This window comes from Agelaius phoeniceus, chromosome 1, assembly GCF_051311805.1.
Source record: "Agelaius phoeniceus isolate bAgePho1 chromosome 1, bAgePho1.hap1, whole genome shotgun sequence".
In the NCBI taxonomy this organism is placed as follows: Eukaryota; Metazoa; Chordata; class Aves; order Passeriformes; family Icteridae; genus Agelaius; species Agelaius phoeniceus.
The window spans coordinates 6,916,733-6,943,948 of record NC_135265.1 but is presented as its reverse complement, the minus strand read 5'-3'; the positions used below and the strand labels follow the sequence as shown (position 1 = coordinate 6,943,948).

Genomic DNA, 27,216 nt, shown 5'->3' with positions numbered 1-27,216 from the left:
GATAAACTGTTTGTAAAAAAACCTTTTCTTTAAATTTTGACTCTTAAATCCTGTGTATTACAGAAACAGGTTGTTCTTTCTCTGCATGGGTGGTCGCTGCAGTAGGTTTTTATTACATCCCCTGTATTGCAGTAACTTTGTCCTGCAGACTGCTGCCTCATAGGGGGCTGGATGTCTCTCAAAGCCCACACCAGTGCTGCATGTCAGTTACCTTTGTCTCCAGAGTATAAGGTTGGAAAGCAGCGATGCTTTTTAGGCAACCTGGGAAATGCTTATTCCCAGGCAAGCAAGATGCATGTCAAGGTAATTAAACTTTACAAATAGCTGGACTTTCTGCTCCCTTTGCATTTAAAATTCACAATTATTTGTAACTGATACTGGATGTGTCCTGAGGTTTTAATTATAGATTCAGTCATTAGAAAGATTTTGTATACCCTAAACTTAGAAGTATAACATATTTCCTCATAATTTTAAAACAGCAAATGCGGCAAAAAAGTAAGCAGCAGGCCAAAATAGAAGCCACACAGAAGCTTGAACAGGTGAAAAATGAGCAGCAGCAACAGCAGCAGCAACAGCAGCAGCAGCAGTTTGGTTCCCAGCAGCTCCTGAACCAGTCTGGCTCAGACACACCCAGCAGCGGGATCCAGAGCCCCTTAACGCCGCAGACTGGCAGTGGCAGCATGTCTCCTGCACAGCAGACATTCCATAAGGATCTGTTCACAAAGCAGCAGCTCCCTGCTACGCCCACGTCGGCGCCCTCAGATGATGTGTTCCTAAAGCCACAGGCCCCACCTCCCACTCCCACCCGAATCCCAGTGCACGAATCGCTGGCTCAGTCTCAGACTCCTCAGACACCATCACAACAGATGTTTTCTCCAGGTTCCACAAACACAAGGCCTCCTTCTCCGATGGATCCCTATGCTAAAATGGTGGGAACACCCAGACCAGCACCCATCAACCAGAGCTTTGTCAGAAGGAACCCCATTGCCCCCTTGGATTCCTGTGCAGCACAGCCCTCCATATCTCGGGAGCCGTCGGGCAGCAGGCCCTCGCCAGTCAGGGACTCATGTTCTTCATCTCCAGGTAGCAGCGATCCCTATGCAAAGCCCCCAGACACACCCAGGCCTGTCCTGCCATCAGAGCAGTTCTCCAAACCTCTGGGAGTCCCCCGATCACCCATAGTCATGGAGCAGTCAGGGAAGGTTCCTTTAGCTGCCGGAAGCAGCGATCCGTTTACGAAGCCGGCTCCCAGGACTGACACGTTTCAGAGACAGAGAGTAACCTCTGCTGATGCCTATGCACGGCCTCCATTGACTCCCACTCCTGCTCCTGTGGATGGGAGCCCTGGACCTTTCAAAACTCCTCTGCGCCCTCCTCAGTCTCCACAGGATCCTTACTCCTCCATGCCAGCCACGCCCCGGCGCGTCGCTGTCGATCCCTACGAAAGGCCCCCTCTGACGCCCAGGCCCGTGGACAACTTTTCCCATGCCCAGGCCAATGATCCCTACAGCCAGCCTCCCCTCACTCCCCACCCTGCAATGAAGGAGCCTTTTGCGCACCCGCCGCGGATGGTGCGGCAGCAGGGTGATTCTTTCCCTCAGGCTGGGCCCATTTCGAGGCCAGCCTCTCAGGACCCTTACTCCCAGCCTCCAGGTACTCCTCGGCCAGTTGCTGATCCTTATGCCCAGCCCCCAGGAACTCCTCGTCCCACCACGGTGGATCCATATATGCAGCAGCCACCAACACCAAGGCCTGCTCAACCAGCAGATCTGTTTGCTCAGTCCCCAGCAAACCAGCAGAGACATTCTGATCCCTATGCCCAGCCTCCTGGAACACCACGGCCAGTTCTCAGTGATCCTTACTCTCAGCAGCCAGCAACCCCAAGGCCAGGGATTCCTGAAGGGTTTAACAGACCTGCCATGACAAGGCCAGGACTAATAACAAGTAGAGATCCTTTCCTGCAGACACCACAGAGCAGGTTGCAGGGCACTTTTGTCAGGCCATCAGACCCATGTTCTCAAACTCCCAGGTCTGCAGGACCTGCAATAACAGATTCCTTTAGCCATGGTGCAGCTACTCCAGCACATGACCCATATGATCAACCACCAATGACTCCAAGACCTCAGCCAGACTCTTTTGGAACTGGTCAGCTGGCCCATGATGCTGCTGAACAGCCACGGCCTGGATCTGAGGGCACCTTCAGTGCATCTGGAAATGCTCCCATGACTTCTCAAGGACAACAATTTCCCAAAGTTTCACAAGTTCCTGGCCCAGCACCCACCACAGGAGTAACAGATACACAGAACACCATGAATATGTCTCAAGCAGATACTGAGAAGTTACGACAGGTGAGAATTCTGATTATATTAAAATTCTGGAAGTAGAAGAATTTCCCCCATTCTTGTTAATACTTAAAAGTTTCTTGCCATTAAATCTAGCTGTGTTAGATACAAATTACCTTAGTTTTTACTTAAATGTAGTTTGGTCCTTCTGGCTAGAACCATAACATACAGAATACAGAAACATCCATAATTTCTAAGGAGTTTGGACAAAACCCAATAAAAAAGAAGCAAAGGATGTATTTGAAGCCACTGAAGACATAGATGGTTGGTCTGTCATAGTGCTTTTAGCTACAGTCTGAGGAAAAAAAAAAAACATTTTAAAAGGTCAGTTTGTTCTATTCTTTAACAAATGAGGTGTGGAACTGATTGTCAGTGGCTTGTTCACTGGCTGGAGAAGGAGTACTGACAAAGATCTCAGACCACATATCTGACTTTGCAGTTGGCCAGCATGTTGAGGTGAATCCTTCCCTTGGTCACAGCTCTTCTTGAGGCACATTCACTCCAGGTTTCTGTCCATGAATATCTGGCAAACAGCTCTTGCTAAGAGATAGAATTACATTCAGCATGGGGAAAGCTGCTCAATCTTTTGTTTGGAAGGTGAGATGGGAAGTGAATTTAATGGAAAACCAGTGGTTTATCATAGTGGTTATCATACAGAATTAAGAGTGAATTCTGCAGCTATGGTGTAAAAACCCTCTGCTGAATTTTCTTCAGTGGACCTCTAGTCACCTCTGTCTTTTAGAATGCACTTTTCCTGTGGTGAAAGGGCCTGCAATACTAGAATAGAAAACTGGAAAGAGAGTTGTTCCATGTTACATGGTAGAATGGGATCACACCATACGCTTTACCAAGAGGTGGATGTTAAGTTGGGTTACCAGCACCCTGCACCATTTTGACCCTCCTTCTCATTTCTGAGGTGATTGTTGTTGTTAATAATATTTTCCTATAACAAGTGAAGAATTTCTTTCCTCTAAAAGGCTTAACCTAGCAGAGTGCAACACTTCAAAAGATGTCAGTTGCAGTGTCAAGTATAATGATTTATTTTCTTGTAAACAGCGCCAGAAGCTCCGTGAGATTATTCTACAGCAGCAGCAGCAGAAGAAGAATGCAGTTCGCCAGGAAAAGGCCTTGCAGGATGCAGCAGCTCCTCCCCATGCAGCCCCTCTTCAGCATTGGCAGCAAGACAACTTAAATCAAATCTTTAACCGCCCTCCTCCTCCCTACCCTGGGAATATCAGATCCTCTGTGGTCCCTCCAGGTGGGCCAAGGTTCTCCATGTACCCGAAGGAGCAGCGTGGGCCCTTCCCTGGCGATGGGCAGTTCAACAGGCCCCAGTTTCCAGGAGACATGAACACCATGGGGATGAGACCTCATGGTCTGAGGTGAGCTCTTGGATCTCTTAAACTCAGCAGTAGTTAAAGGGGGCATTTTAAACAGCATGAAAAATCATCTACAGGAGCTGATAACCTTCCTGAACTCTGTACGTGCAGTGGGTTTTCCTGTAACTTTAGAATGTGTGTTTTACACAAAGTATTCTACACTGTTTTGTTGGGAGTAATTCAGAAAAATAAGTGGAGAAACTAGTCAAACTTACATGACCTGAAGCATCTTGTTGTCCATGGCTTTTGGGGCATTTCTAAAGAAAAAAAAAGTAAAAGACTTTATTTTTGATGTCTTAATAATGAATAAATTAATTTCTAATCAGCATGTTATCAAACATCAGTTTCTGTCTGTAGCACTTTTACAGTGAATGCTGCAATATAAAATGAATGCCAGTATCAACATACATCAGAAGTCAATTTTTTCAGTACCTGGATTTATTTCAGTAATTTCTAAATCCACACACTGAGGGTTTTTTGCTCTGAATTGCATTAACATGTATTTTAATTACTAGGTTAGTTCTGACTGTCAGAGTTTTCTATCCATTATTATTATTATTGAAATTGAAAACAGGTTGTTTATTAAACATAATTAAAGCAATTATTTTATTGTAGTCATAAAGCTCGTTTAAATGTAAGTATAATTAGTCAAAACATTGATTTAAATATCTTGATGAATGCATCATGTACAGCATTTTGGTGAACAGTTATTTAGTCATGTGAGACTGAGAAAAAAAAAATATCATTTGCCTTTCATGCTTTATTTTAGATATGGATTTCCAGGAGGGGGCCATGGTCCACCCTCGGGCCAGGAACGTTTCCTTGGTCCTCAGCAGCCCATGCAGCGGCCTGGAGTTCCCCCGCAGCTGAGGAGATCCCTGTCCATTGACATGCCCCGGGCAGTGAGCAGCCCGCAGATCAATAGCGCAGCCGGGATCCCGCAGCATTTCCCCCCGCAGGGAATCCCGGTGCAGCAGCACAACATCCTGGGCCAGGCCTTCATCGAGCTGCGTCACAGAGCTCCTGATGGCAGGCCAAGGCTGCCCTTCAGCCCTGCTGCTGCTGCTGCTGCTGCTGCTGCCACGGTGCTGGATGCAGCAGCTCAGCACCAGAGGCACCCTGGCTTCCTGCCCAGGCAGGACTTCCCAGGCCCAAGACAGGCAGAGCCGCTGAGACACAATTCTCAAGGAATACCAAACCAGCTGCAGATGGCTGCGGGTTTGGAGCACATGTCCCAGTCCCAGCAGGACCAGATCAATCCTGAGAACCCACCTGCACTTGTGATGCGTTCTCTGGGTCAGCCAGTTGCTGATGCATTCCCAGGAGCATCTTTGTCTACATCTGCACCAAGTGATGAAGCTGCAAACTTGCAGATTCCCAACCAGTCAAGTGATGGTCTAGAAGAAAAGCTTGATCCTGATGATCCTGCTGTAAAAGATTTGGATGTGAAAGACCTTGATGGGGTTGAAGTCAAGGATTTAGATGATGAGGATTTGGAAAATCTGAACCTGGACACAGAGGATGGGAAAGGAGATGAACTGGACACTCTAGATAATTTGGAAACCAATGATCCTCATCTTGATGATCTTCTGAGATCTGGGGAATTTGATTTAATTGCATACACAGATCCAGACCTTGATGTGGGGGATAAGAAAGGAATGTTTAATGAAGAACTAGACCTTAGTGTACCCATTGATGACAAACTAGATATCCAGGGCAAAGCAGAAGAACCCAAACAGAAAGAACAAGGTGATACAACTGTTGCCCCTGCTGAGATCCAGTCTCCACCAAAGAAATCAGCTGCAGAAAATGAAATTAAAACAAAAGTACTTTCCCCGAACACTCAAGAGGAAAAGAAGAATGAAAATGAAAAAGGTGATGGAAATACTGAGTCCACAAGTGCTCAGCAGGCTGCTGAAGTGGAGTTAAAGGATGGGGAAAAGGCTCCTGGGCAACCTGCTAACCCAGAATTCCCTGACAAAACTCCTGCTGTTCCTAGTCAGGATACAACTGTGCCTAGTCCAGATACTCAGGGATCTGCTCCACTGCCTGTTCAAGGAGCAGTAAGTTCCTGCAGTATTTCTGGGTCCACCCCAGTCCTCTCAAGTTTGCTGTCTAGTGAAAGCTCAGACAATGCTGAAGCAAGAACTCTGGGGTCTCCATCTCAATCTCTGCCACCCACACAAATGAACCATGGATCAGGTATTCCACAAACACTCATGACACCTGCTGGACAGATCTTGGAAAACACTTTAAATTCCAGTCTGCCCATGGTACCACGAATGAACCATAACTTTTCTCAAGGGTCACCAAATCCAGGATTTATTCAGGGTCAGTCATCTAATCATAACTTTGGGACAGGACAGACATCTAATCAGACTGTGGCTGTACCAAACCGTCCTGGTCCCAGCGGCATCTCTGGTCCTCAGCAGATGATGCTCCCTCAGCCATTAGCTCAGCCACAAAACAGAGAGAGGCCACTTCTGCTAGAGGAGCAGCCACTTCTTCTGCAGGACCTCTTGGATCAGGAGAGGCAGGAGCAGCAGCAGCAGAGACAGATGCAAGCCATGATTCGCCAGCGTTCGGAGCCATTTTTCCCCAATATTGGTATGTGGGTGTCCTGTTTGTCTGTTTCTGGTTGGTGTTCTAAAAATGCAGCAACAAATAGTTAAATAATCCACAGGACTGCCAGAAGCAGGTAAATATGTAGAACTTGAAGGTGGCATAATAAAAATGAGCCTGCCTATTAGGTACAAAGGGAGTATGGAAATTGAGCATGTAGGTGGAATTCTGAACTCTGGCAAGGCTCCTCTTGTCATTACCAGGATCAGGGTAACTCTGCTTTACTGATAATGTTTGTGGCATCAGCTATGTCACATACTCTCTTCATACTTTAGGTTCTCATGAGATAGGCAGTAAATGCATCCTTTGTAAACAAAATTAAGTGATCAAATGCAGTAGCTCACCTTCTTGATATTTGAGCTATCAATTTTATGTTTATTTTATGGTTGTTTTATGACTTATTTTTTGAGTATTTGTTGTGTCACAAGGAAAGGGATTATCAAAAGCTGTCACTAACCCACAGTCTAGGCAAGGCCCAGAAATATCACATATAATTCTGCTTGTACTTAAAAAATTCAAGAAAAACTGTGGTTGCTTATTTAATATAACCTAGCAGTTTGAACATTCATATCAAGACCATGACCATCATTTAACTGATAATGAAGCACTAAATTTTGAGAATTGTTTAAGTTGTAACTACAGTGACTATCAAGGCCATTCTCATAGTGCATTAATGATGGTGTGGCACTTGCCAGTTGAGATCACAGGAACAACTCCTCTTCCTGGGTCTTAAACCCATAAATAGAATTTATTAATCTGTTGGGTCATAGGCCAGATTTGGTCTAGAGCCACTCTCAGACTGACCTGCTTTTGGATGTGTGTTGTGGCTGAAAACAAGGAAGCTGTTGCTGCACCAACTTCTACAGGATACTTATTAACCTTGAATATCAAAGTGGGGAGGACAATTAATGTGAAGTAGGAACACAGTTAATGTTTTACTGAAGATTTACACATGAACTAAATGTAAACAAATAATTTCCATTTAATAACTTGTGATGTTCAGCTGTGTGATTCACTGCTGCTGTTTTTGTCTTACAGATTTTGATGCGATCACAGATCCCATAATGAAAGCAAAAATGGTGGCACTTAAGGGGATCAACAAAGTCATGGCACAGAATAACATGGGGATGCCACCAATGGTCATGAACAGGTAGGCAACTCTTGACACCATTCTTTAGGACTACAGAATGTAAAAGGAAATGACAGAGCTCAGGGAAACTGTGTGCAGGAAATGAAAAAAAAAATCTGTCCTGTAGTTTACATTTGATGCTAACACAGGGTTACCTCCTAGGAATAAAGCCAGTGTGGCAGTAGGAGCTATAAAAGGTACTCAAATGCATCAGATTTGTGTTCCAGTTGTAGTGTCATGGGTCAACATGGCCAGCATGTTGATGCTCTTCTTGTTTTCCCACTTGCTGATGAGGTAATGACACATCTCCCACGGGTTGTGCTAGAAAACTGGGGGTGGCCATGTAACAGTGGAACCTCATGTTGCAGCAAATCATTTAATGCTGGGTGTAAGTGAGATTTTAGCCCAAGTAGTGGAAGTTCCATCCTCTCCTTAAATCCCTTCTGAGGACAAAAGGAGCCATGAACTGTGCAGGCTGCACCATGGCTGTCCTTAGGGCAGGTGGGGAGTCCATGGGCCAGGAGGGATCTTTGCCTGTTCTTTTTGTGTGGCCCTTCAAACTGGATTTTCTCTGTCCAGTGCCCCATGATAATAAATGGCTTACCCAAGGTGTACATTTACCCAACTGCAGTTCTCTCTGATGGTGGCCATGAAACCTAAATACATTCAGCTGTATTTCTTTAAATTATAAAATACAAATACAGACTTGTGTGTGTTTTCACTATTCTAGCACAGTAGGTCATGTTTACTTCATCTTTCTGAAAAATGTAAAATGCAATAGTTTCAACCAAGGGCAAAATTCTGTCTGTATTCTCCAGATGTTGAAAAGGTTTGGTACAGAAGTTCAAGTGCATGTCTGTATAATATTTGGGTGCTTTGTTTAAGTTGAACATAATAAAGTTGTCTCCTAATGTGCTGGTTTGCAAGGTTACAATTTCTATTTCTGTTTCTCAATAGGTTTCCCTTTATGGGTCAGCCAGTGCCAGGAGCTCAGACCAGTGAAGGCCAAAATCATATGCAACAGGCAATTACACAGGTAATGCAACTTGATATGGGCTTGAAACAAAACTGTTCAATAATGATCACTAAGTTTGGGGTATTTTAATTGAATCATGATTTAATATCCTTGTCTGTCTGTTTTACTGAAATTTCTAGGATGGAAGTTTGACACCTCAGATTTCTAGACCTAATCCTCCCAATTTTGGTCCTGGTTTTGTCAGTAAGTAGAGATTTAATTATTTATTGTATGGCTTGTTTTTTTTTTTTTCATTTTACAGTTCTGTTTTCTTTGAAATGAACTATGGATCCTGTCTCAAAAAAATAATCCTTTTAAAATTGAGTCATTTTATCATTACAATGCCAGGTAATGAAGGGGTGTGTAGTAAATCCTGTTACCATTTTTTTTTCTGGAAGCTATCATCAACAAAACACCATAAGGAAAGAGGGAAACAGAAAATTAACATTATTTGGATTTGTGTGACAGCAATAGTTTATTAACTGGCAGACTGCTGTATTAGAAACCTGGTCTTGGGTTGTGTTGCAATATTCTGAGCTCAATGAGAACAGCTGTGTGTTGATGGAATTTTTTATTTCAGAAGCAGAAAGTTTTGTGCAGCCTCATTGTCATTTGAACAAATAGCAGAAAAAGCTTTCCAGGCACTGGTTAGGCAAGCCTGGCTGGTGAAACACAGTTGGTGAAAGCAGAAATACACTGCACTAGCTTTTTGCATTCCATATTTCTGGCTGCCCTTGATCAATTGTGAATCCTAGTCTCTGTGATGAGAAAGATTTATTAGCAGAAATTAAAACTGAGCATATGTTGGAAGAGGAAGACCACGTGTAAATAAGTGTTTCTATCACTACAAATGCTTCACTTGATATTTGTGAATAAGAAACAGAAGTAAACACCTTCACATTTTCCAGAAGTTGAAGTAGCAGCACTGAGTATGCAATAAGGAGCTTTGGCAATATTATCTGTATTAATTATTTGTGGTGTGATTCCACATGGCACTCAGCATGGCCCTGCTCTGGTTGGGTGGTGCTGGGTTCTGAGCACTTGAGTAAATCTGGTTTTCAGTTCAGTAGTAGTTACTCTTACCTGGAACTCATTAAAATGTCAGTGCTTTCATGTTTCTCATTAACTCTCAGTGTTTCCACTCAATTGTCCCCTCAGTTTTTGGGATCAGTTCTGCAGAATTTTTCCCTGAAAGCACCTTAAGGCTGTAGCTCACTCTGAGTAGGTTTAGTTGAGCTGTTCAGTCAGAGCTGTCACTGACACAGTGACTCGTGGAGGAGAAGGTGGCAGGGTCTGGAGCACAAGGAGGACGTGGTTATATTGAAATCATGGAGCTCTGTGGTATCTCTGTTAAACAGGGGTCTTCACAAGGAAAATCTCTGCTTATTTGTGGTGTCCCAGCTCACTGAAAATGTAATCAGGAGACAAATGGCACCATCATCAGTGTTCTCTCTTGCTTTCTGTGTTAGTGCAGGTCAAGTGTTATCAGACATGGTTGTTTTGCCTCCAGAAAAACATCAGAGAGCAATGGACTGCCCATGGCAGACAAGCATTTCTCATTTGAAAGAAGAGCAATGTCTCAGTTACAGCCTAAATGAGAGATTTATTTTGGGGGCATGAAATGGCACTGCTGCTGAAGGCCCCATGCTGAGGGCTGGGACTGACAAAGTGATTTCTACAAAGAACAGTATATTTCTTTCACTTTGTGAATATTTGATTGTGTTCATAATTTTAATATTTTTCTTTGAAGTTGTAATAAAAATAAATTTTATACGTACAAGTCTTCTGCAAACACCACAATTAATCAGGCCACGTTTCCTTTGTGTCCTTGCTCCCTGATCTCTTTGTACTTGAGTACTTCCAGAGATCTTCCATGTCCCCTCTTCTGTGGCAGGACAGGGAATCACTGGGTTCTGTAGCAGTTCTCAAAGCCACCTCTGCTCACTGGCCAGTTGTGTTTCCTCTCACAAATGTAGTAATTTGGATATCTGTCTCATTTACTCAGGTCACTTCAAGAACATACCACTTCTTGAAATACCAAGTTCCCTGTCAAATTTGGCTGAATTTGACCACTAGTTTCTGAAAATAAGGGGGGGAACCTGATGGTTAAACTTGAGCTTTAAAAAGTAGGATGAGAGCTCATGTCCAGGATGAGATCATGTCACACTTCATTTCCCTTCTCTCTAGATGATTCACAACGAAAGCAATACGAGGAATGGCTGCAGGACACACAACAACTGCTCCAAATGCAGCAGAAGTACCTGGAGGAGCAGATTGGAGCCCACAGAAAGTCCAAGAAGGCCCTTTCAGCCAAACAGCGCACGGCCAAGAAAGCCGGCCGGGAGTTCCCGGAGGAGGATGCAGAGCAGCTGAAACACGTTACTGAGCAGCAGAGCATGGTCCAAAAACAGCTAGATCAGGTAATCATCTGGAATGCAGACTGTTCTCCTTGGCACTGAGCTCTCACAGGGCTGGTGAGTCTCTCCTTTAAATCTTCTGAAAGACACCGTGGAGCTCTACCTGAAGGAGCCACTCCCTGCTTTGTTCTGTGTGTGTAACAGCAGAAGTGTTACACTCTGCTGTGTAAACACTCTGGAGTGTAGGTGACACTGGAGCTGCAAAGGAATATTCTGTGACAAACATGACAAAAAGCTGGGTTAGTACTTGGGGAAGAGGGGAATTCCTTGGCAAAATGACTTGGAGCAGAGTTCTTGGCACCATGCAAAGCAAAATGAAACATTCAGAGAAAAGTTTTAGCATGCAGGGCTTTGTTTCAGTCTTGAATGAATGTCCTAACTCAATGTCCTTTTTTTTTTATAGTTTGAAAATCTATTTTTATTATATCTTTAGTGTTAGGCTAGTTTTATGGTCTGTCTCATTCCTAGATGCTGATCATCAGTATTGTGTCATGGAATAACACAGGTCAAAGGGATGTCTGGAGATCTTTTAGTGATGATCAAAGCAGAAGTAGCCTCATGATTAAATCAGGTTACTCAGCACCTTGTCAGTCAAGTTCTGTAAGTCTCCAGGGGAAGAGATTTCCCAGCCTTTCTGGGCCCCTGTTTCTACATGTAACTACGTTCACTGGGCTTTGTTTTCCTTTCCTTACATTCAGTTTGAATTTCATGTATTGTAACTGTGATAATAGTGAGATGAAACCTGTGATAGTTTTGCTAATATGCTTTGCCCACCAGTAGTTAGTGCTGTGTTCCTCAAGACTTTTATTATAAATTACCTGGCATGATTTTCAGGATCAACTAGTCTTGCTGAAAATGAAAATGCTTTAGAATTATCCTTTACTAGTATGAAGAAAAAAACTTGGCAGCAGACAACTTGGAATGAAGTCCTGAGCAATATCTGACCCTTGAGTTCTGCTGTATTGCTTCAAGACAAAGTATGTGCTGGATGGGATATTAGTTGGCTCATCTTTCCACTGTGTGGAAGAGGGATGGAGTGGGTAAATTATTTCTACATAATTTTTTTCCCTTTCCACAATGAATCACTAGTAGAACAAATGCAAAAAAAAATCCCTTTAACCAATTTTTATTGTATATACAACAGTCTAATCTTTTGGTGGAGTTAGACTGAAGTAACAGCTGTTAACCATGCCATTGCTGGCAGATCCGTTTACTGCCCCATAATTAAGGTTCTCCTATTGGTAATTTTTAAATTTAAGTTTAATCTCCTGCTAGCAGAAGCCAGGCACTGCCCTGTAGCCACTGATTTAGACCAGTGGTTGATTCATCCACGTCCTAAGCAGCATTTTGTTCTGTACCTAATAGGAGCTTAAATGAGGTTTAAAGCATAGTTTTAACCACCTTCTATTGGAAGCAATTTGCCACTCTTTCAAATCAGATCAAGTCATTTTTCTGCAATCAAGCTCCTGTTAGTTTTTGAAAAGTCTCTGTATGTATGGAGAGAGAAAAGAGCTCCTGGATCCCTGGGAGTGGCTGGTCCTGGACACAGGCCCAGAGAGCACAGAGCTGACGGTGCCCCAGGAGCTGATGTGAGTCAGGGTGATTGGCCAGGCATGGAGCCACACAGACACTGCCAGATGGCCCCTGTGGCACCGTGCCTGTGCTCACAGGCTCTGCCCTGCCCTCCCTGCACTGCTCAGGGCCTCTGGGTGTGCTCAGCCTTGGACACCACAGCTCATTCCAGGGACAGTCATGCCTGGTCCACCCCTGGAGGTTGTGGTGCTTTGGGGGCCTCATGGTACAGCCCCACAGAGCCAGCACAGGTTTAGTGCTGTAGGACCACACAGAAGCCCTGGAGCACTGGGTCTGTGCAGTGCAGATGGATCCACTCAGTGGCTCTGTGCAGTAGCACTGTTTATCCAGCAGTGTCAGTGCCAAGGCAGAGCTCATAAATCATCTTGAACCTGGGATTATTGTGTAAATAACCTTCTGGGTGCATCTGTCCTGCAGCATGAAGTGTGTCCTATGGCATCACTGTTACCCTGAGCTTTCTGTCTTAGTCCTTGCTTCAGATAAAGGAGAGGGCTACACACAATTCAAAATCCATTACAGAGCTTCTCTATCCCTACATAAGCTGTGGAAGTCATAATCAAATGAGCAGAAGAGAGAGGGAGATTTTCCATAATGTATGTATCATCAACCAGTGCATTGCAAATCCTTCTATTTTTGTTTTAGTTGGGTCTCTGCAGTGTTTCTGAAAAGCTCTTGCTTGTCGAGTTGACAGTGTTGTGTCCTTCCCTCAACTTCTCCTGTGTGTCTAAGCTACAAGGCATAACTTGTAGTGCCCATGTTGAGTTTATTTTGGTCTTAAAATCTTAAATTTTCAAGCAGCAGTTGCAATTTTCATCTGATATGGGGTGTTTGAGGATCTGCCTGTGAACAAATGGGAATATCCATCACTGGTTTCCTGCAAACTTTTCCTTTCCAGTTACATCTTTTTAAAATGTTGCTGATGTGTGAACATCATCCATCTCACTGTTTCCCTTTTCCTGTCAGTTCCCAACTGTTGTATTCTGTGCATGGATGATAAGATGTGTAGGACAAGGATCACTGCTGGTTTAGGTTTGTATATTCTCTCAGTGAGTCTTGATGTGTAATTAGAACTTTAAGACACTGCTGTTTTGTCTGAGGTCTTGAGCTGGGGAGTATTTCTGATGAAATAGTGGCTGTTTAGCATTAAAAACACGGCAGAAATTCTGAGGTTGGTTGTCTCCTGGAAGTACAGTGGTGAGTTACATGCTTTATGCTGCTCACACAGGCAGTTTGTGGCAGAGGTGAATAATGACTGTTTCAATGTTTAGATCCGGAAGCAGCAGAAGGAGCACGCGGAGCTGATTGAGGAGTACCGGATCAAGCAGCAGCAGCAGCAGCAGTGTGGGATGGCCCCACATTCCATCATGCCAGGGGTCCAGGGCCAGCCTCCCATGGTTCCAGGAGGAACAGCACCAGCAATGAATCAGCAGAGCTTCCCCATGGTGGCACAGCAGCTCCAGCATCAGCAGCACGCAGTGGTGATGCCTGGGCAATCCAACCCCACCAGGATGCCAAATTTACCCGGGTGGCAACCTGCCAACCCTGCGAGTCACATTTCCATGAATCCAGCGAGGATGCAGCCTCCAATGACACCACTGCCAATTACTCCTGGTGCACCAGCTCCTGTGCCTGGCCCAAATGCAGCTGCACAGTCAGGGCCACCCCCAAGGGTGGAGTTTGAGGACAACAACCCTTTCAGTGAAAGCTTCCAGGAGCGGGAGCGCAAGGAGCGCTTACGGGAGCAGCAGGAGCGGCAGCGCATCCAGCTGATGCAGGAGGTGGATCGACAGAGAGCTCTGCAGCAGAGGATGGAGCTGGAGCAGCACAGTATGATGGGGCCTGAAATGAACAACAAAACATCTTTATCTCAGATACCTTTCTTCAATTCTGAGCTGCCTTGTGATTTCATGCAAACCCCTCGGCCCATGCAGCCGTCCCCACAGCAGCAGCAGCAGCAGCAGATGGGGCAGATCCTTCAGCAGGGCGCTGTGACCTCCCCTCCTGCCACCAATTTTATGCAAAGCACAGAGCGAAGGCCAGTGGGACCTGCAGCTTTTGGACCTGATGCATCTGCTGGTGCAGGTGGAGCCCCCAATTTCCACAATGTAAAACAAACTCATGGGAATCTCCCTGGGGCTGCCTTTACGCAGAACCAGGTCAGGCCTCCGTTCCCTTCCGCTGTCCCTTCATCTCCAGTGCTGGGGGGCAGTGCCCCATGTGGGTCGGACACTGGTGTGCCCCAGGCTGCAAACATCCCTGTATCAGGCCAGTCTCTCATCCAGCTCTATTCTGACATAATCCCAGAAGAGAAAGGCAAAAAGAAAAGGACACGGAAAAAGAAAAAGGACGACGATGCCGAGTCCATAAAAGCCCCGTCAACTCCGCACTCGGATATCACTGCACCATCAACCCCGACCATTTCTGATGCTACCTCCACCCCCACAGTGAACACCCCCAACGAGCCAGGGCACCAGGATGAACTGGAGTCCGTGGAGCTAACGGGCCCCTCGACATCCAACACAGGAGAGAGTTCCCCAGAGCTGGAGGGGAAGCTCCCCAGCAGCAGCAGCAGCGTGTCCCAGAAACAGCCCGGGGGAAATGCAGAGGCTGAAAAGGCTAAAATGGACACACCCAGCAGCCTCCAAGAAGTTAAACTGGAAAAGGCAGAAACTGATCAATGCTCAGGTCAAGCTGAGCCTAAACCAGAAAATCCAAGCAGTATTAAGGTGGAGGAGGATAAGGTCACCTCACAGCCAAGCTCTTCAGCTCCGAGTCCAGCACAGCCACCCGGTGCCCTGGCAGCCAAAGGGGAGTCAGGGAATGAACTGCTGAAACACCTGCTAAAAAACAAGAAGTCCTCATCTCTTCTAAATCAGAAACCAGAGAACAGTGGCCGAGCAGAAGAGGAGGCTTCTGGGGATAAAAAGTTAGCAGAGAAGCAGAGTCCAGCTGAAGCAATGGTGAGCCTGGTACTGGTTTTGTTAAACTGTGGTCAGCAGCAGCCCAGCCTAGCCTGTGCCTTACTGTGGGCATGTGTGGGGACATAACCTGCCTGTTCAAGGGTGGAGGAAACAGCTTTAAGGAACTTTAGCCTCTTTCCTGCCTTTTTTCCACAAGTAATTCACCTGTGCTGAGCAAAGAATGAATTTTAATATGGCTTCTTAGGTCAGCATATTCAGAAGTCACTAAAATGTAAAAAAAATATATTTTTCTATAGAAAATTGTCTTCAAAAAATATCACTTCTTAATATTAAGGCAGGATTTTACAGTATGATTCCTAATTATTCACTGGTATGTACAGAACATGATGTATCTCCTTTCTCCTTTGACTCCACCTGAGTTGTCTGTGTGATCTATTAATTTATAAGGTCTTTAAAAACAGACCTAAAGAAAAGTGCTTTCTGTGTGGAGGTAGGATGCACTTTATACTTAGACTTGTTGATCATTTTATTGTAATCTTAATCTCTGCTTTTGGATTTTGACTGCCTAAACTCTAAATTCATTCTTAACACGAAATTTAAATGTGTTTAAAAGAAAAAAAATACTCATAAAAGTAAAGGTAATTGTGAGCAGCAGGTAATTAACCGTTCAAGATCCACAGTTAAAACATGTGATAGGGATATTAGAATACTGATGGTAGGGTTCATGTAGAGCTGTTTAAAATAATAATGAATTTTTTAAGAATGGACTTTCTTTTGGCTTGCCCCTGTAGCATTAGCATTCCATCCCGATGCTTTTACCCAGCTTTGCTTCCATGGGAAGAAAGGCTTTGCAGATTTGTACTGGAAGTATTTAAGCAAGTGGAACAATCCAGAAAGATTTCACAACACATTTTTTGTTGCTAACCTCAAAATACTTTGGTATTATATTAACTTCCATGCCTCTCTTCTATCACCAAGTCTGTCTTTCATTAGGCCCTTGTGAACATCTCCAAGGTTTCATGCACATGTAACTTTATTTTCGGGGGTATTCAAAAGAGACAGTTACTGGCCTGTGAGTTTTTAATGATGTTTTCAGATGTCAGTGGTATTAATGGGAGGTCATAATTCTGTCTGTAGGGACAGTTTAGCAGTTCCACCTGCCAGTAAAATCCACTTTGTTATCAGTGAGATTTATTACTCGGAGCCTGTGCTTTCAGAATCATGCAGTAAATTGGAGTGAACTGTGTATTAACATGTCAAAAATTCTGCTGCACTTCCTTTTTTCACCCAGCAAACTGCAGTAGCCCAGATGCAAGGTACATTTGGGTGCAGTAACAGCCAGCTCCAGAGAGCAGATGGAGGACCTGAAACCAAGAAGCAGAGAAACAAGCGGGCTCAGAGGACGGGAGAGAAGGCAGCTCCGCGCTCCAAGAAGAGGAAAAAAGAGGAAGAAGAGAAGCAGGCAGTTTATCCTAATGCAGATACCTTCATCCAGCTGAAACAGGTGAGTGTGCAGGGGCTGGCAGAGGCAGCCCAGAGGCCATGTGGATTTGTGGAGCTGTGGATTTCTCCCAGTGGAAGTGAAGTTGATGCTTAAGTTGAATTTTGAGCGCAGGTTGGGGAAAATGTGAACTTCCACAAAATCAGGGAATTTAAAGTTTGGTGTTTAATTTTGGGAGGAGGGCTGACATGGCAGGTAGTCCCAAAGCCACAGAATTCCTGTCAGCTCTGGCAGCCTCTGGATGAGTGGCAGGGAGCTGGAACTGAACAATTTCCTGAGAGTGGATAAATTCCAATTCTTCTTTTAAATTAGAAACCACTCTACTGACTGGAGAATTGCAGTGTTCTGTCTTAGACTTAATTTCTGACTTTTATTTTCTTTTAATACAGCAACTTTCTCTTCTGCCTTTGGTGGAACCAATAATTGGAGTGAGCTTTGCACACTTTCTCCCTTATGGCAGTGGCCAGCTCAATGGTGGAAATCGACTTGTGGGAAGTTTTGGCAGTGCTACTCTTGATGGGGCTTCAGATTACTACTCCCAGCTCATTTACAAGGTATGGTTTTAATCTGGATTTCTGTGGTGTGCTCTCTGTGGGAAGAGAAGTCCATTATATTATTACTCCTAGTCAGAGTTCTTGCCTTTTATGCAACTAGAAGAAAAATAATCTTTTATTGCTAGACTAGATAGTGTGCAACAGTCACCATTGTTTTACTCTCTGAAAGTGAAATTGGTTCTGGAAACTGTTGTTGTAAACTAATGAAAAACTGCAAATGCTCTTCTAACAAATGGATGCTAAAGAATGAAAATTGTAATTACAGTTTTGTGGAGCAGAAAAGACTGAATTCTCAGTATTTTGCAGAGTCTTTGAAAGCATTAAACATTTCTTAATGTGAATTAAATAAGAAATAGACTTTTTCTCATTTGCCCACCAAGCCCTAACTAAGACCCTGGGAGCTTTGAACAAAATAGACTGTTTGTTGATGAGTTAATAACCCACAGCATTTAAAACTTAGTCTCTGAGATCAGAGTGGCAATACTGGATGGGCAGTGGGATACTGAACAGACAGAATCAAATTTGCTGCTTGGATACCCTAATTAAAAACCTATTAAATCCAGTGGTGTTTTCTCCAGCCTTACACAGTGTGTAAGCTGAGAATGGGACATACAGAAATAGTTCTTGTGGTCAAAAGTAAGTAATGAGGATTAGCTTTGTGGGCATGACTGCAGGAACAACAGATACTGAAGTTCTCATTTAATTTTCATTTAAAATGTGGGCACTTGAATAAACTGGTGAGAAGTAGCCCAGAGTATGAACTTGCAGAGTATCTGCTGCTCCATGGTGGCTGCTTCAGTGGTGGCTGCTTCAGTGACAGCTGATCCTGTGCTGAAGGTGAGGCAGCTTCCCCTTGAGGGGCAGCTGGGGAGGCTGACTTGGTCATGGTGCTGGAGAGTCACCGTGGAACAACTCTCAGCATGGAGTTGGGGCCTCTGCTGAAACTAGGGGAACTTGTTTGAAACCGTTCCTTACAATGTTCTTAGTGCATTTCTGTAAATCTTTTGGCTGTGTATTTGGCAGTGTTTACTCATGTGAACTGTTTCTCTGATATCCCTGATACAAGAAAAGCCAATCATTGTGTTTTGTACAGTAGATACTTCTGTGTCTCATGCTTGGGTCTCAGCTATGGCTGCATATCAGTTCTGCCTCTGGCTCTAAAACTCTGAGGGGGTTGCATTGTCTGGTACTGGAACAGGGCAGGTTCTCTCCCTCTGTGATGGGGTTCACAGGGGTCTTGGGATGAGGGAAGAGACGAGGATTTGATTCCATGTTTCAGAAGGCTTGATTGATTATTTTATGATAAATATGATATGATATGATATGATATGATATGATATGATATTATATTATATTATATCTATACTAAAAAAATAGAAGAAAGGATTTTATCAGAAGGCTGGCTAAGAATAGAATAAGAATGATAACAAAGGCTTGTGACTGACCAAGACAGTCCAGACAGCTGGACTGTGATTGGCCATTAATTAGAAACAACCACATGAGACCAATCACAGATCCACCTGTTGCATTCCACAGCAACTGATAACCATTGTTTACATTTTGTTCCTGAGGCTTCTCAGGAGAAAAATTCCTAAGGAAAGGATTTTTCAGAAAATATCATGGCTACACCTGTGTTGATCCTGCTTGATGATTCTTTAATCCCTGTCCTGCAGCAGAACAATCTGAGCAATCCCCCGACGCCGCCGGCCTCTCTCCCTCCCACGCCACCGCCCGTGGCCTGCCAGAAGTTGGTCAATGGCTTCGCCACCACCGAGGAGCTCGCGGGCAAGGCCGGCGTGCTGGGAGGCCATGATGGTAAGGCTCGTGTGTGTTGGGGCTGTAAGGTCTGTCCTGCTTCTAGCAAATGGCAAAATAGATCTCAGAATCACAAAACATGCTGAGCTGGAAGGGACCCACAAGGATTATTGAGTCCAGCTCCCAGCCCTGCACAGGACACCCCCAGCAATCCCACCCTGTGCCTGAGAGCGTTGTCCAAATGCTCTTGGAGCTCTGTCAGGTTTGGTGCTGTGACCACTGCCCTGGGGACCCTGTTCAGTGCCCAGCCACCCTCTGGGTGAAGAACCACATAGATATCCACCCTAAACCTCCCCTGACACAACTTCAGGCCATTGCCTTGGGTCCCTTCACTGGTGACCAGAGAGGAGATCACACCTGCCCCTCTGCCCCCCATCATGGGGAAACTGGAGGCTGCTGGGAGTCCCCTCAGACTCCTCCAGGTTACCTCCTCTGATGCTTCTCAGTTGCAATGCTCCTTTATAAAAACAAAATGCCCAGACTTCTCAAGGTTCTAATCATGACTTTAGCTAGCCAGCAATATTTTCCACCAGTATAGTGTCAGGTGTTGGTGCCTTTGCCTTGTTCCCATTCAAAAACATGCTGAGAGCTAGACATACTCTTAAGAAATGAGAAAGAAAACCTTAGGATTAGTTTTTTAGGTCCAGTACAAATGACTGGCATGAGCTCCTTGGTTGAGTGAGCTCAAAGCAGCCTATCCAGAATGTGTGCAGTCAGTGTGTATTTCCTGGTACTTACAATTTGGACAGTTAAAATTGCTTTCTGTTCTTTATACTGGGTCTTTGTAAACACCATTCAGTGATTAAAATCCTTTTTTTCACATTCCTTTTCCTTTGTTGTTGCAAAATTGTTGATTTTTTTGTACTTTTGTGGGTTTTTAAGTAAACAAACATCCTCTCATTGTGGCAGAAGACACACTCAAAAGTCTTTCAGGCCCTGTTTGCTCAAAATTTGCAGGTTTTTGTAAAAATGGAAGTTAATCCTGAATGGTCACAATTTTTTGAGCTCCCAAATGTCTTGAGAGTGGTGTCACCATGAGGCCCCACCCACGCCCAGCAGGCAGCATGTCTGTCACTGCAAGAGCTGTCCAGATGTCTCATTGTGCTGTGCCTCTCTGGTTTCAGTTACCAAAGCTCTGGGGCCAAAGCAGTTCCAGTTGCCTTTCAGACCACAAGATGATTTATTAGCCAGAGCAATGGCTCAGGGCCCCAAAACTGTGGATGTTCCTGCTTCCCTTCCAACACCACCTCACAACAACCAGGAGGAGTTAAGGTAGGTTTTACTTGACATCTACAAAAAGGTATTTGGAGCAGATTCTGTGATCTTTCATTGGATGAGACTGTGAAGGTGTGGAGAAACAAAATCCTTTTTGCACAGGCACAGAAGGGCAGAGAATGGAATGGGATCATTTTAACTCTTAACATTCCAAGTGTAGAGAGTGGCAGAGTGAAGTAGGTGATTCCATCCATTGCTAGACTTTAGATTCTGTTAAATTGTTAGGGATTCCTTACCTTGTCTTTTAAAAGTGGAAGAAAATGGTACAAATAGGTGCTTTTCCTGGAGCAATGAGATGCTGCAGTGACAGGTGACTGCTGTAGCAGCAGCAAGACTGTGCAGGAGCCAGCCTGAAACTGCAGAGCTCCACTCAGTTTCCCAGGTGAGAAACACTGGAACATGGGTCTCCCTGCAGAGATCTTCCCTTTTGCCTCCCTTCCACTTGCCTGCCCAAAATAACAGTGTCTGTGAAACACTGGAGCCTGAATGTGGACAAAGGCCAGACAATTTAAATATTAAAACAGTTCAAATATTAAATGCTCATTATTTTACCCTGGTGGATAGAGCCATGGGGAACAGAGGGTTTGGCTTTGTTAGTGTCTTTGTTTTCTCTATGGATCTTTCCCAAGAAATGGAATATGTGTGCAATGGAATATGAGATACCCAGAGGTGATGGCCAACCACCTACTTGTGTTCTGTGACCAGGAACAACCAGCAAGTTCATTTTAGTTCCCTGTCATGATTTATAACTTTGGCTTACCAAAAGTTTAGTCCATTTTCAAACCAGCTTTTTTGGGTTTTGTTCCAGGGTTCAGGATCACTGTGAGGACAGGGACACTCCTGACAGCTTTGTTCCTTCTTCCTCTCCTGAGAGCGTGGTGGGAATGGAGATCAGTCGCTACCCGGACTTGTCGGTTGTAAAGGAGGAGAACCCAGAACCTGTCCCATCTCCCATCATTCCCATCCTGCCCAGCAGCACTGGGAAAGGTGAGGCTGCAGCAGAGGGAGCACTAACAGCTAGGATTGGTTTTCTGTCTGTTCCCTTAAGTGTAAGATTAACCTGCTGTATTCTGGTTCATTTTCAGGTTCAGAAGCCAAAAGGAATTACATAAAATCAGAACCTGGTTCAGGAGCCTTACCTGGTTCTGGCTTCTTCTCCTCCCAGCTTGGACCATCCCAGAACGGTCCTAAATCTGGCCTTATCTCTGTAGCAATTACTTTACATCCCACAGCTGCTGAGGTAAAAAGAATAAGCATGTATTGCATACATAGAGTACAACAGCAGTTAATTTGGGTTATGTGTAGTGACTCTGAGGGGTTTACAGTGCAATAATCATGCTGTTACAATCTTCTAATAGTTTGTATCTCTGCTGTCTGAGCTGCTTGTCAGATGTAAACAAATTATTTTGGTTTTTATTCCTCTTTTTAGAACATCAGTAGCGTTGTAGCAGCATTCTCCAACCTGCTCCATGTCAGAATTCCCAACAGTTACGAGGTCAGTAATGCTCCAGATGTCCCATCCTCCATGGCAGCCACCAACACTCACAGAGGGAACCCATCCATGGAGTACAGGCAGCACTTGCTCCTGCAGGGTCCCCAGGCAGGATCCATGGGACCTGCCAGGATCGTGGGGCCCTATGGACTGAAGCAGGCCAATGTGCCATTCCCTGCCAACAGCAATGGTGAGTGGGCTTGAACCTCCCCTGCTCAGTACCAGGGATTAACTGAGTCAGTATTGATGCATCTCAGCCTCATAAATCCATGCTCTAAACTCAATATTCAATATTCAGTTCTTGTTCCACATAAAACCTTTCTCTTCTTACATGATCATGTGGATGCTCCTGGATTTAACCATGAGTAGTTCTCATCCATCTCTGATTTCCATTGTTTGTTTACATCACTGTCAGTGAGGCATTTCTCCCATAATTCCTAACATTATTAGGGTTTTTATGTCCAGTCTGGTTTTAAATACTTCATTCAGGAAGATTGTTTCCATGCTGAAAAGCTTGACATGATTGTTCAAGCCTCTATTCCTGTGTTAGTTAATTTTGTGATTTTTTTACACAAGAATGTGTTTTTGCCTGGTTTTCACAGTTGTTTTAGATCTGATTTATACAATTTATCTGTCAGATCAAGGTTTAAAGCCCTCCTTCCATGCCCTATTCAGGAGGGTGGCAGTCCTCTAGACCAGTGAAGAATACTGTGATCTCATAAATCTGCTTTGATCTGATGCAGCCTCTGACAGAAAATCTGTTCCCCAGGTCTGGCTGGCTACAAGGATCACAGCCAGAGCATGGCAGAAGGCTCAGCCCTAAGGCCTCGCTGGTGCTCCCACTGCAAGGTCGTGGTTCTGGGCAGTGGTGTCAGGAAATCCTTCAAGGACCTGCCCTTCCTCAAACAGGTCAGTGCTGAGGTGCCAGGGCAGGGCCCTGTGCTCAGCTGGGCTCCTTAAAGCAAGGGATGGCACAAAGTCCTGCTCGTCCTGCCAGCCAAGAGCACTTCAGCTTCCTGTGCTGTTCCCCTTCCTTGTGTGTCCTGATTCAGGTGGGACATTCAGGCACATCTGCAGTACAGCTAAAAAATGGCAAAGTTGTTGTTACTGATACAAAATGAATCCCAGGACATTTCATAAAACAGGTCCCATCTATGGGACTTCTCAAAGCTCTGCTACCAGCCTCCTTCCCTGACCTCTTCAGGGATCTCAATTCAAAAAAAAGCTGATTTGTGAGGCAGCCACGTTGCTGTGTCAGGAATTACTGTAAGAGCAGGAATGCTTGCACTCCTTTTGGGCAGGAATCAGATTTCAGTTGCAATCTCTTGTCCTTACACTGGGAGCTGTCATTCCTTCAAAGAATGCCATTGCTCCTCAGTGACCAGGAGGTGACTACACCACAAAGACACAGCCAGAACTTGCAGAGAGTAAAGTGTTCTTGCAGACAGGAATGCACTGAATTCCCAGTAAGGTTTTGCAGATGGATCAGGAGATAAAACAGTGTGATGTGGCTTTGATTAGGCTGAAATGAGACATTCTTTTGCCATCTAAAGATAAAAGAAAATGGATTTTTGCTTTGCAAGAGTGCCTATGGAGCAGATGGGTGCATGGTGTAGAATGCTTTATTTTGATTGTTAAACTTCTGTGAAAGGCAGAAAATGCTGAAGAACAGGGGTGTAAGTGATGGCAACGTTAGATCTGTCAAATAATCAAGTATTTATATCACAGCATCCCTCATTATTTCACAAATGTTCTGCAAATAAAAGAGTTTCCAGCCAGATTGGAAGACTTGTTTCATTACACTTACTATGTGAAGAATGGTATTAAAATGCACTTCTTACACTCTTCTGTGTTTGATTCCCAGGATTCCCAAGAAGGCTCAGATAAAATGAAGGACATTGTATTCTGTAGCAACAACTGCTTTGTTCTTTATTCAGCAGCTGTGCAAGCAAAAAACTCAGAGAACAAAGTAAGTATCAAACACTGGCAGACCCAAGTGAGCTGAAATTATTGCAGCTATTTGTTGGAGAACAGAGAGGGGCCGAGGGGGAAGTTTGCACTTCATTTGAGAGGTTTATAAATTAATTGCTCTATATTCAGACATTGAGATTCTGAACCAGCAGCATGAATTAAAAATCATATTTGCAGAACTTTGTGTCTGACAGATGCATGGCAGAAAAGCCATCACCTTTGGCTCCCCTCCCAGGCTTGGAAGATGCAGTCTCAAAAAATGAGTAATTCAAGTTCTCTGGGCATTGTAAACAGCCACAGACATGTTTTTAAGGGGTATATCCTGCATTTGGATTTGGCTTGTACAGTTAAAACTAAAATTACACCTGTGAAAATAATAATTGAGCAGCAAGTTTGTAAAAAGAGTTTAATTTGTTCAGTGTAACTGGGAAAATAGAATCCTGTTCCCTGACTTTATTTGGGTGAAGCTAGCATTTTAAAGCATTGATTACCAAAACACCAGCAAGGAGCCCGTGAGCTGACAGTGACCAGGAGAAGGAGTTTTTTATTACTGGAGAAGTACATCTGAAGAAGTTCATTCAGCTGAAGGTGAAATTAGGGCAGGGAATTTTCTCAGGTGGTCCCAAATGATGATGGTGATTCTGCTGTAGTTCTCTACCTGCAGACACTGCAAGGGGTGTCTGACACCCGAGAGAAATGGGGCATCATTTCTTGCTGTCTCAAGGGTCATTCAGCCAGGAGAAAGGGAACTTAAATTTATCTAATTATTTAATCATTAAAAGTGAAATAGTCTTCACTGAAGACTGAATGATCTTGTTGAGTTTCTCACAGTTGAAATTTTTTGAGTACTTCTCTTAACTAACTTGTCTTCTGCTGTTTCTAGATCAAATGTACCTTTTTTTCCCTAAACTATTGGACAGAACAGGCTGTGTCCTTCAAGCTTTACCTAATTAATGTGTTCTCATAGTCCTGTATAGACTGTATAGTTTGAAGCCTTCCTTCAAGTATATCCTACTTACTTTCTCAGGAGGAACTGAATTTAAAAAATACAACCTGGAGAAGATAACTCTGTATACATCCATATCCTTTTAGTGTCCCATGTAGCTCATTTTCAGTTGTTGTATAAACAGGGTAACATTCCTCTACAAGTGCATCAGCATGTACCTAATTTAGTTAATTAAATGTCATGTTCAGCCTCTTGATCCTTTAATTTACTCTTTCAAGATTAATCACACAAACCACGTTAAGCACTTCATAATATAAACTTCCTTTGTTGTTCTTGTTTTCTCTCTTAGCTTTTTGTGGGTTTTTTTTCCACAAATCTCTGCAGGTATAATTCTTGATTACTGTGACTGAATAGTTTTAAGTCCTCAAGTTGTATCTAATCCAAAGCCCTGAAGAAATTCCTCCTACTTGTTTCCAGGAAAAAATTATTTGACATTAGTTCTAAATTTTCCATTTCTAGCATATATCAGATTCTTATGCTTTAAGTTAGTTTGTGACCCATATTTTAAGGTTACTTTGTGTTGTAACAGAACTTTCTAAGAATCCCTAAGAGCTAAAGCTGGCAGTCAGCTCACCAAGGGCAATTGAGGAGTTTTGCATTCAGAACCTGGACAAAGGATTTTTTGTGCTTTCTCTCATATATCAAAGGGTCACCATGTTCTAGGTAGGCTGGGAGTTTCCTGCTCCAAGCCGTGGTAACATGGGTCAGGATAATTTCATCTTTCTCTGTTGCTGCATCTTGATTTTAGGCATTTGGAGAAGCCTCTCCCATGTTTTCAGGTTATATTTAACAATCAACAAGTTTGGGATCTTTTTCTTAAAGAGTTTTCTTTTGATTACCAGGAATCGGTCCCAAACCTGCCACAGTCACCGATGAAGGAGAGGCCTCCCAAAGCATTCCATCAATATAGCAACAACATCTCCACTTTGGATGTCCATTGTCTGCCTCAGCTGCAGGAGAAGGTTTCCCCACCCTCATCACCCCCCATCATGTTCCCCCCTGCCTTTGAAGCAGCCAAGGTGGAGGCGAAACCGGACGAGCTGAAGGTAACGGTGAAACTCAAACCCAGGTTAAAAGCAATACACAGCAGTCTGGAGGACTGCCGGCCTCCCAGTAAGAAATGGAAAGGGATGAAATGGAAAAAGTGGAGCATTCAGATTGTGATTCCTAAAGGATCATTCAAACCTCCTTGTGAAGAAGAAATAGATGAATTTCTTAAAAAACTGGGCACAACCCTTAAACCAGACCCCGTGCCTAAAGACTACAGGAAATGTTGCTTCTGTCACGAGGAGGGTGACGGATTAACTGATGGACCAGCAAGGCTTCTCAACCTGGATTTAGACCTTTGGGTCCATTTGAACTGTGCTCTTTGGTCTACAGAAGTCTACGAGACACAAGCTGGTGCCTTAATAAACGTGGAACTAGCACTGCGGAGAGGCCTGCAGATGAAATGCATGTTCTGTCACAAAATGGGTGCCACCAGCGGTTGCCACAGGTTAAGGTGCACCAATATTTATCACTTTACCTGTGCCATTAAAGCACAATGCATGTTTTTTAAAGACAAGACCATGCTTTGCCCCATGCACAAACCAAAGGGAACTCACGAGCAGGAGCTGAGTTACTTCGCGGTGTTCCGGAGGGTGTACGTGCAGCGCGACGAGGTGCGGCAGATCGCCAGCATCGTCCAGCGCGGCGAGCGCGACCACACCTTCCGCGTGGGCAGCCTCATCTTCCACGCCGTGGGCCAGCTGCTGCCACAGCAGATGCAGGCCTTCCACTCCTCCAAAGCCCTGTTCCCCGTGGGCTACGAGGCCAGCCGGCTGTACTGGAGCATGAGGTACGCCAACAGGCGCTGCCGCTACCTCTGCTCCATCGAGGAGAAGGACGGGCTCCCGCTCTTCGTCATCAAGGTGCTGGAGCAGGGCCACGAGGATCTGGTTCTGACTGACACAACACCTAAAGGTAAATTTTGTCAGCTAAGATGAGGAATTTTTGGCTTTCCTGTTCATTGTTACTGTGGTAACCAGCAGTACCTGTTTGAAGCAGCTGTTGCAGGCACTGTTCTAACAATGTTTATAGTGAGCTTCCAGGGCCCATTTTTAATACCCTGCTGTGAAGACTGTGATCACCTCTGAAGAAATTGTATAAGCTGCAGATCAGAAGAATTGTTCCAAGTCCACAGAG

The 27,216-nt window shown here is 44.4% G+C and overlaps 1 protein-coding gene across 9 annotated transcripts in view; it reads left to right on the top strand.

Moving 5' to 3' along the window:
* KMT2C (lysine methyltransferase 2C) overlaps nucleotides 1-27,216 on the top strand; it is a 190,205-nt gene that overhangs the window by 156,871 nt on the left and 6,118 nt on the right. For 8 of the 9 annotated variants that reach the window (XM_054644553.2, XM_077189555.1, XM_077189707.1 and 5 more), the window contains 18 exons: nucleotides 480-2,348; nucleotides 3,399-3,724; nucleotides 4,491-6,328; nucleotides 7,382-7,493; nucleotides 8,430-8,508; nucleotides 8,628-8,691; nucleotides 10,675-10,907; nucleotides 13,766-15,457; nucleotides 16,710-16,922; nucleotides 17,309-17,473; nucleotides 19,147-19,288; nucleotides 20,413-20,560; nucleotides 21,372-21,550; nucleotides 21,649-21,803; nucleotides 21,993-22,245; nucleotides 22,825-22,964; nucleotides 23,920-24,024; nucleotides 25,875-26,994. In XM_054644553.2, the coding sequence (XP_054500528.2) occupies nucleotides 480-2,348; nucleotides 3,399-3,724; nucleotides 4,491-6,328; nucleotides 7,382-7,493; nucleotides 8,430-8,508; nucleotides 8,628-8,691; nucleotides 10,675-10,907; nucleotides 13,766-15,457; nucleotides 16,710-16,922; nucleotides 17,309-17,473; nucleotides 19,147-19,288; nucleotides 20,413-20,560; nucleotides 21,372-21,550; nucleotides 21,649-21,803; nucleotides 21,993-22,245; nucleotides 22,825-22,964; nucleotides 23,920-24,024; nucleotides 25,875-26,994 (8,833 nt within the window). The remainder of the gene's footprint in view (nucleotides 1-479; nucleotides 2,349-3,398; nucleotides 3,725-4,490; nucleotides 6,329-7,381; nucleotides 7,494-8,429; nucleotides 8,509-8,627; nucleotides 8,692-10,674; nucleotides 10,908-13,765; nucleotides 15,458-16,709; nucleotides 16,923-17,308; nucleotides 17,474-19,146; nucleotides 19,289-20,412; nucleotides 20,561-21,371; nucleotides 21,551-21,648; nucleotides 21,804-21,992; nucleotides 22,246-22,824; nucleotides 22,965-23,919; nucleotides 24,025-25,874; nucleotides 26,995-27,216) is intronic. The other variant, XM_077189353.1, reaches the window with a different exon arrangement.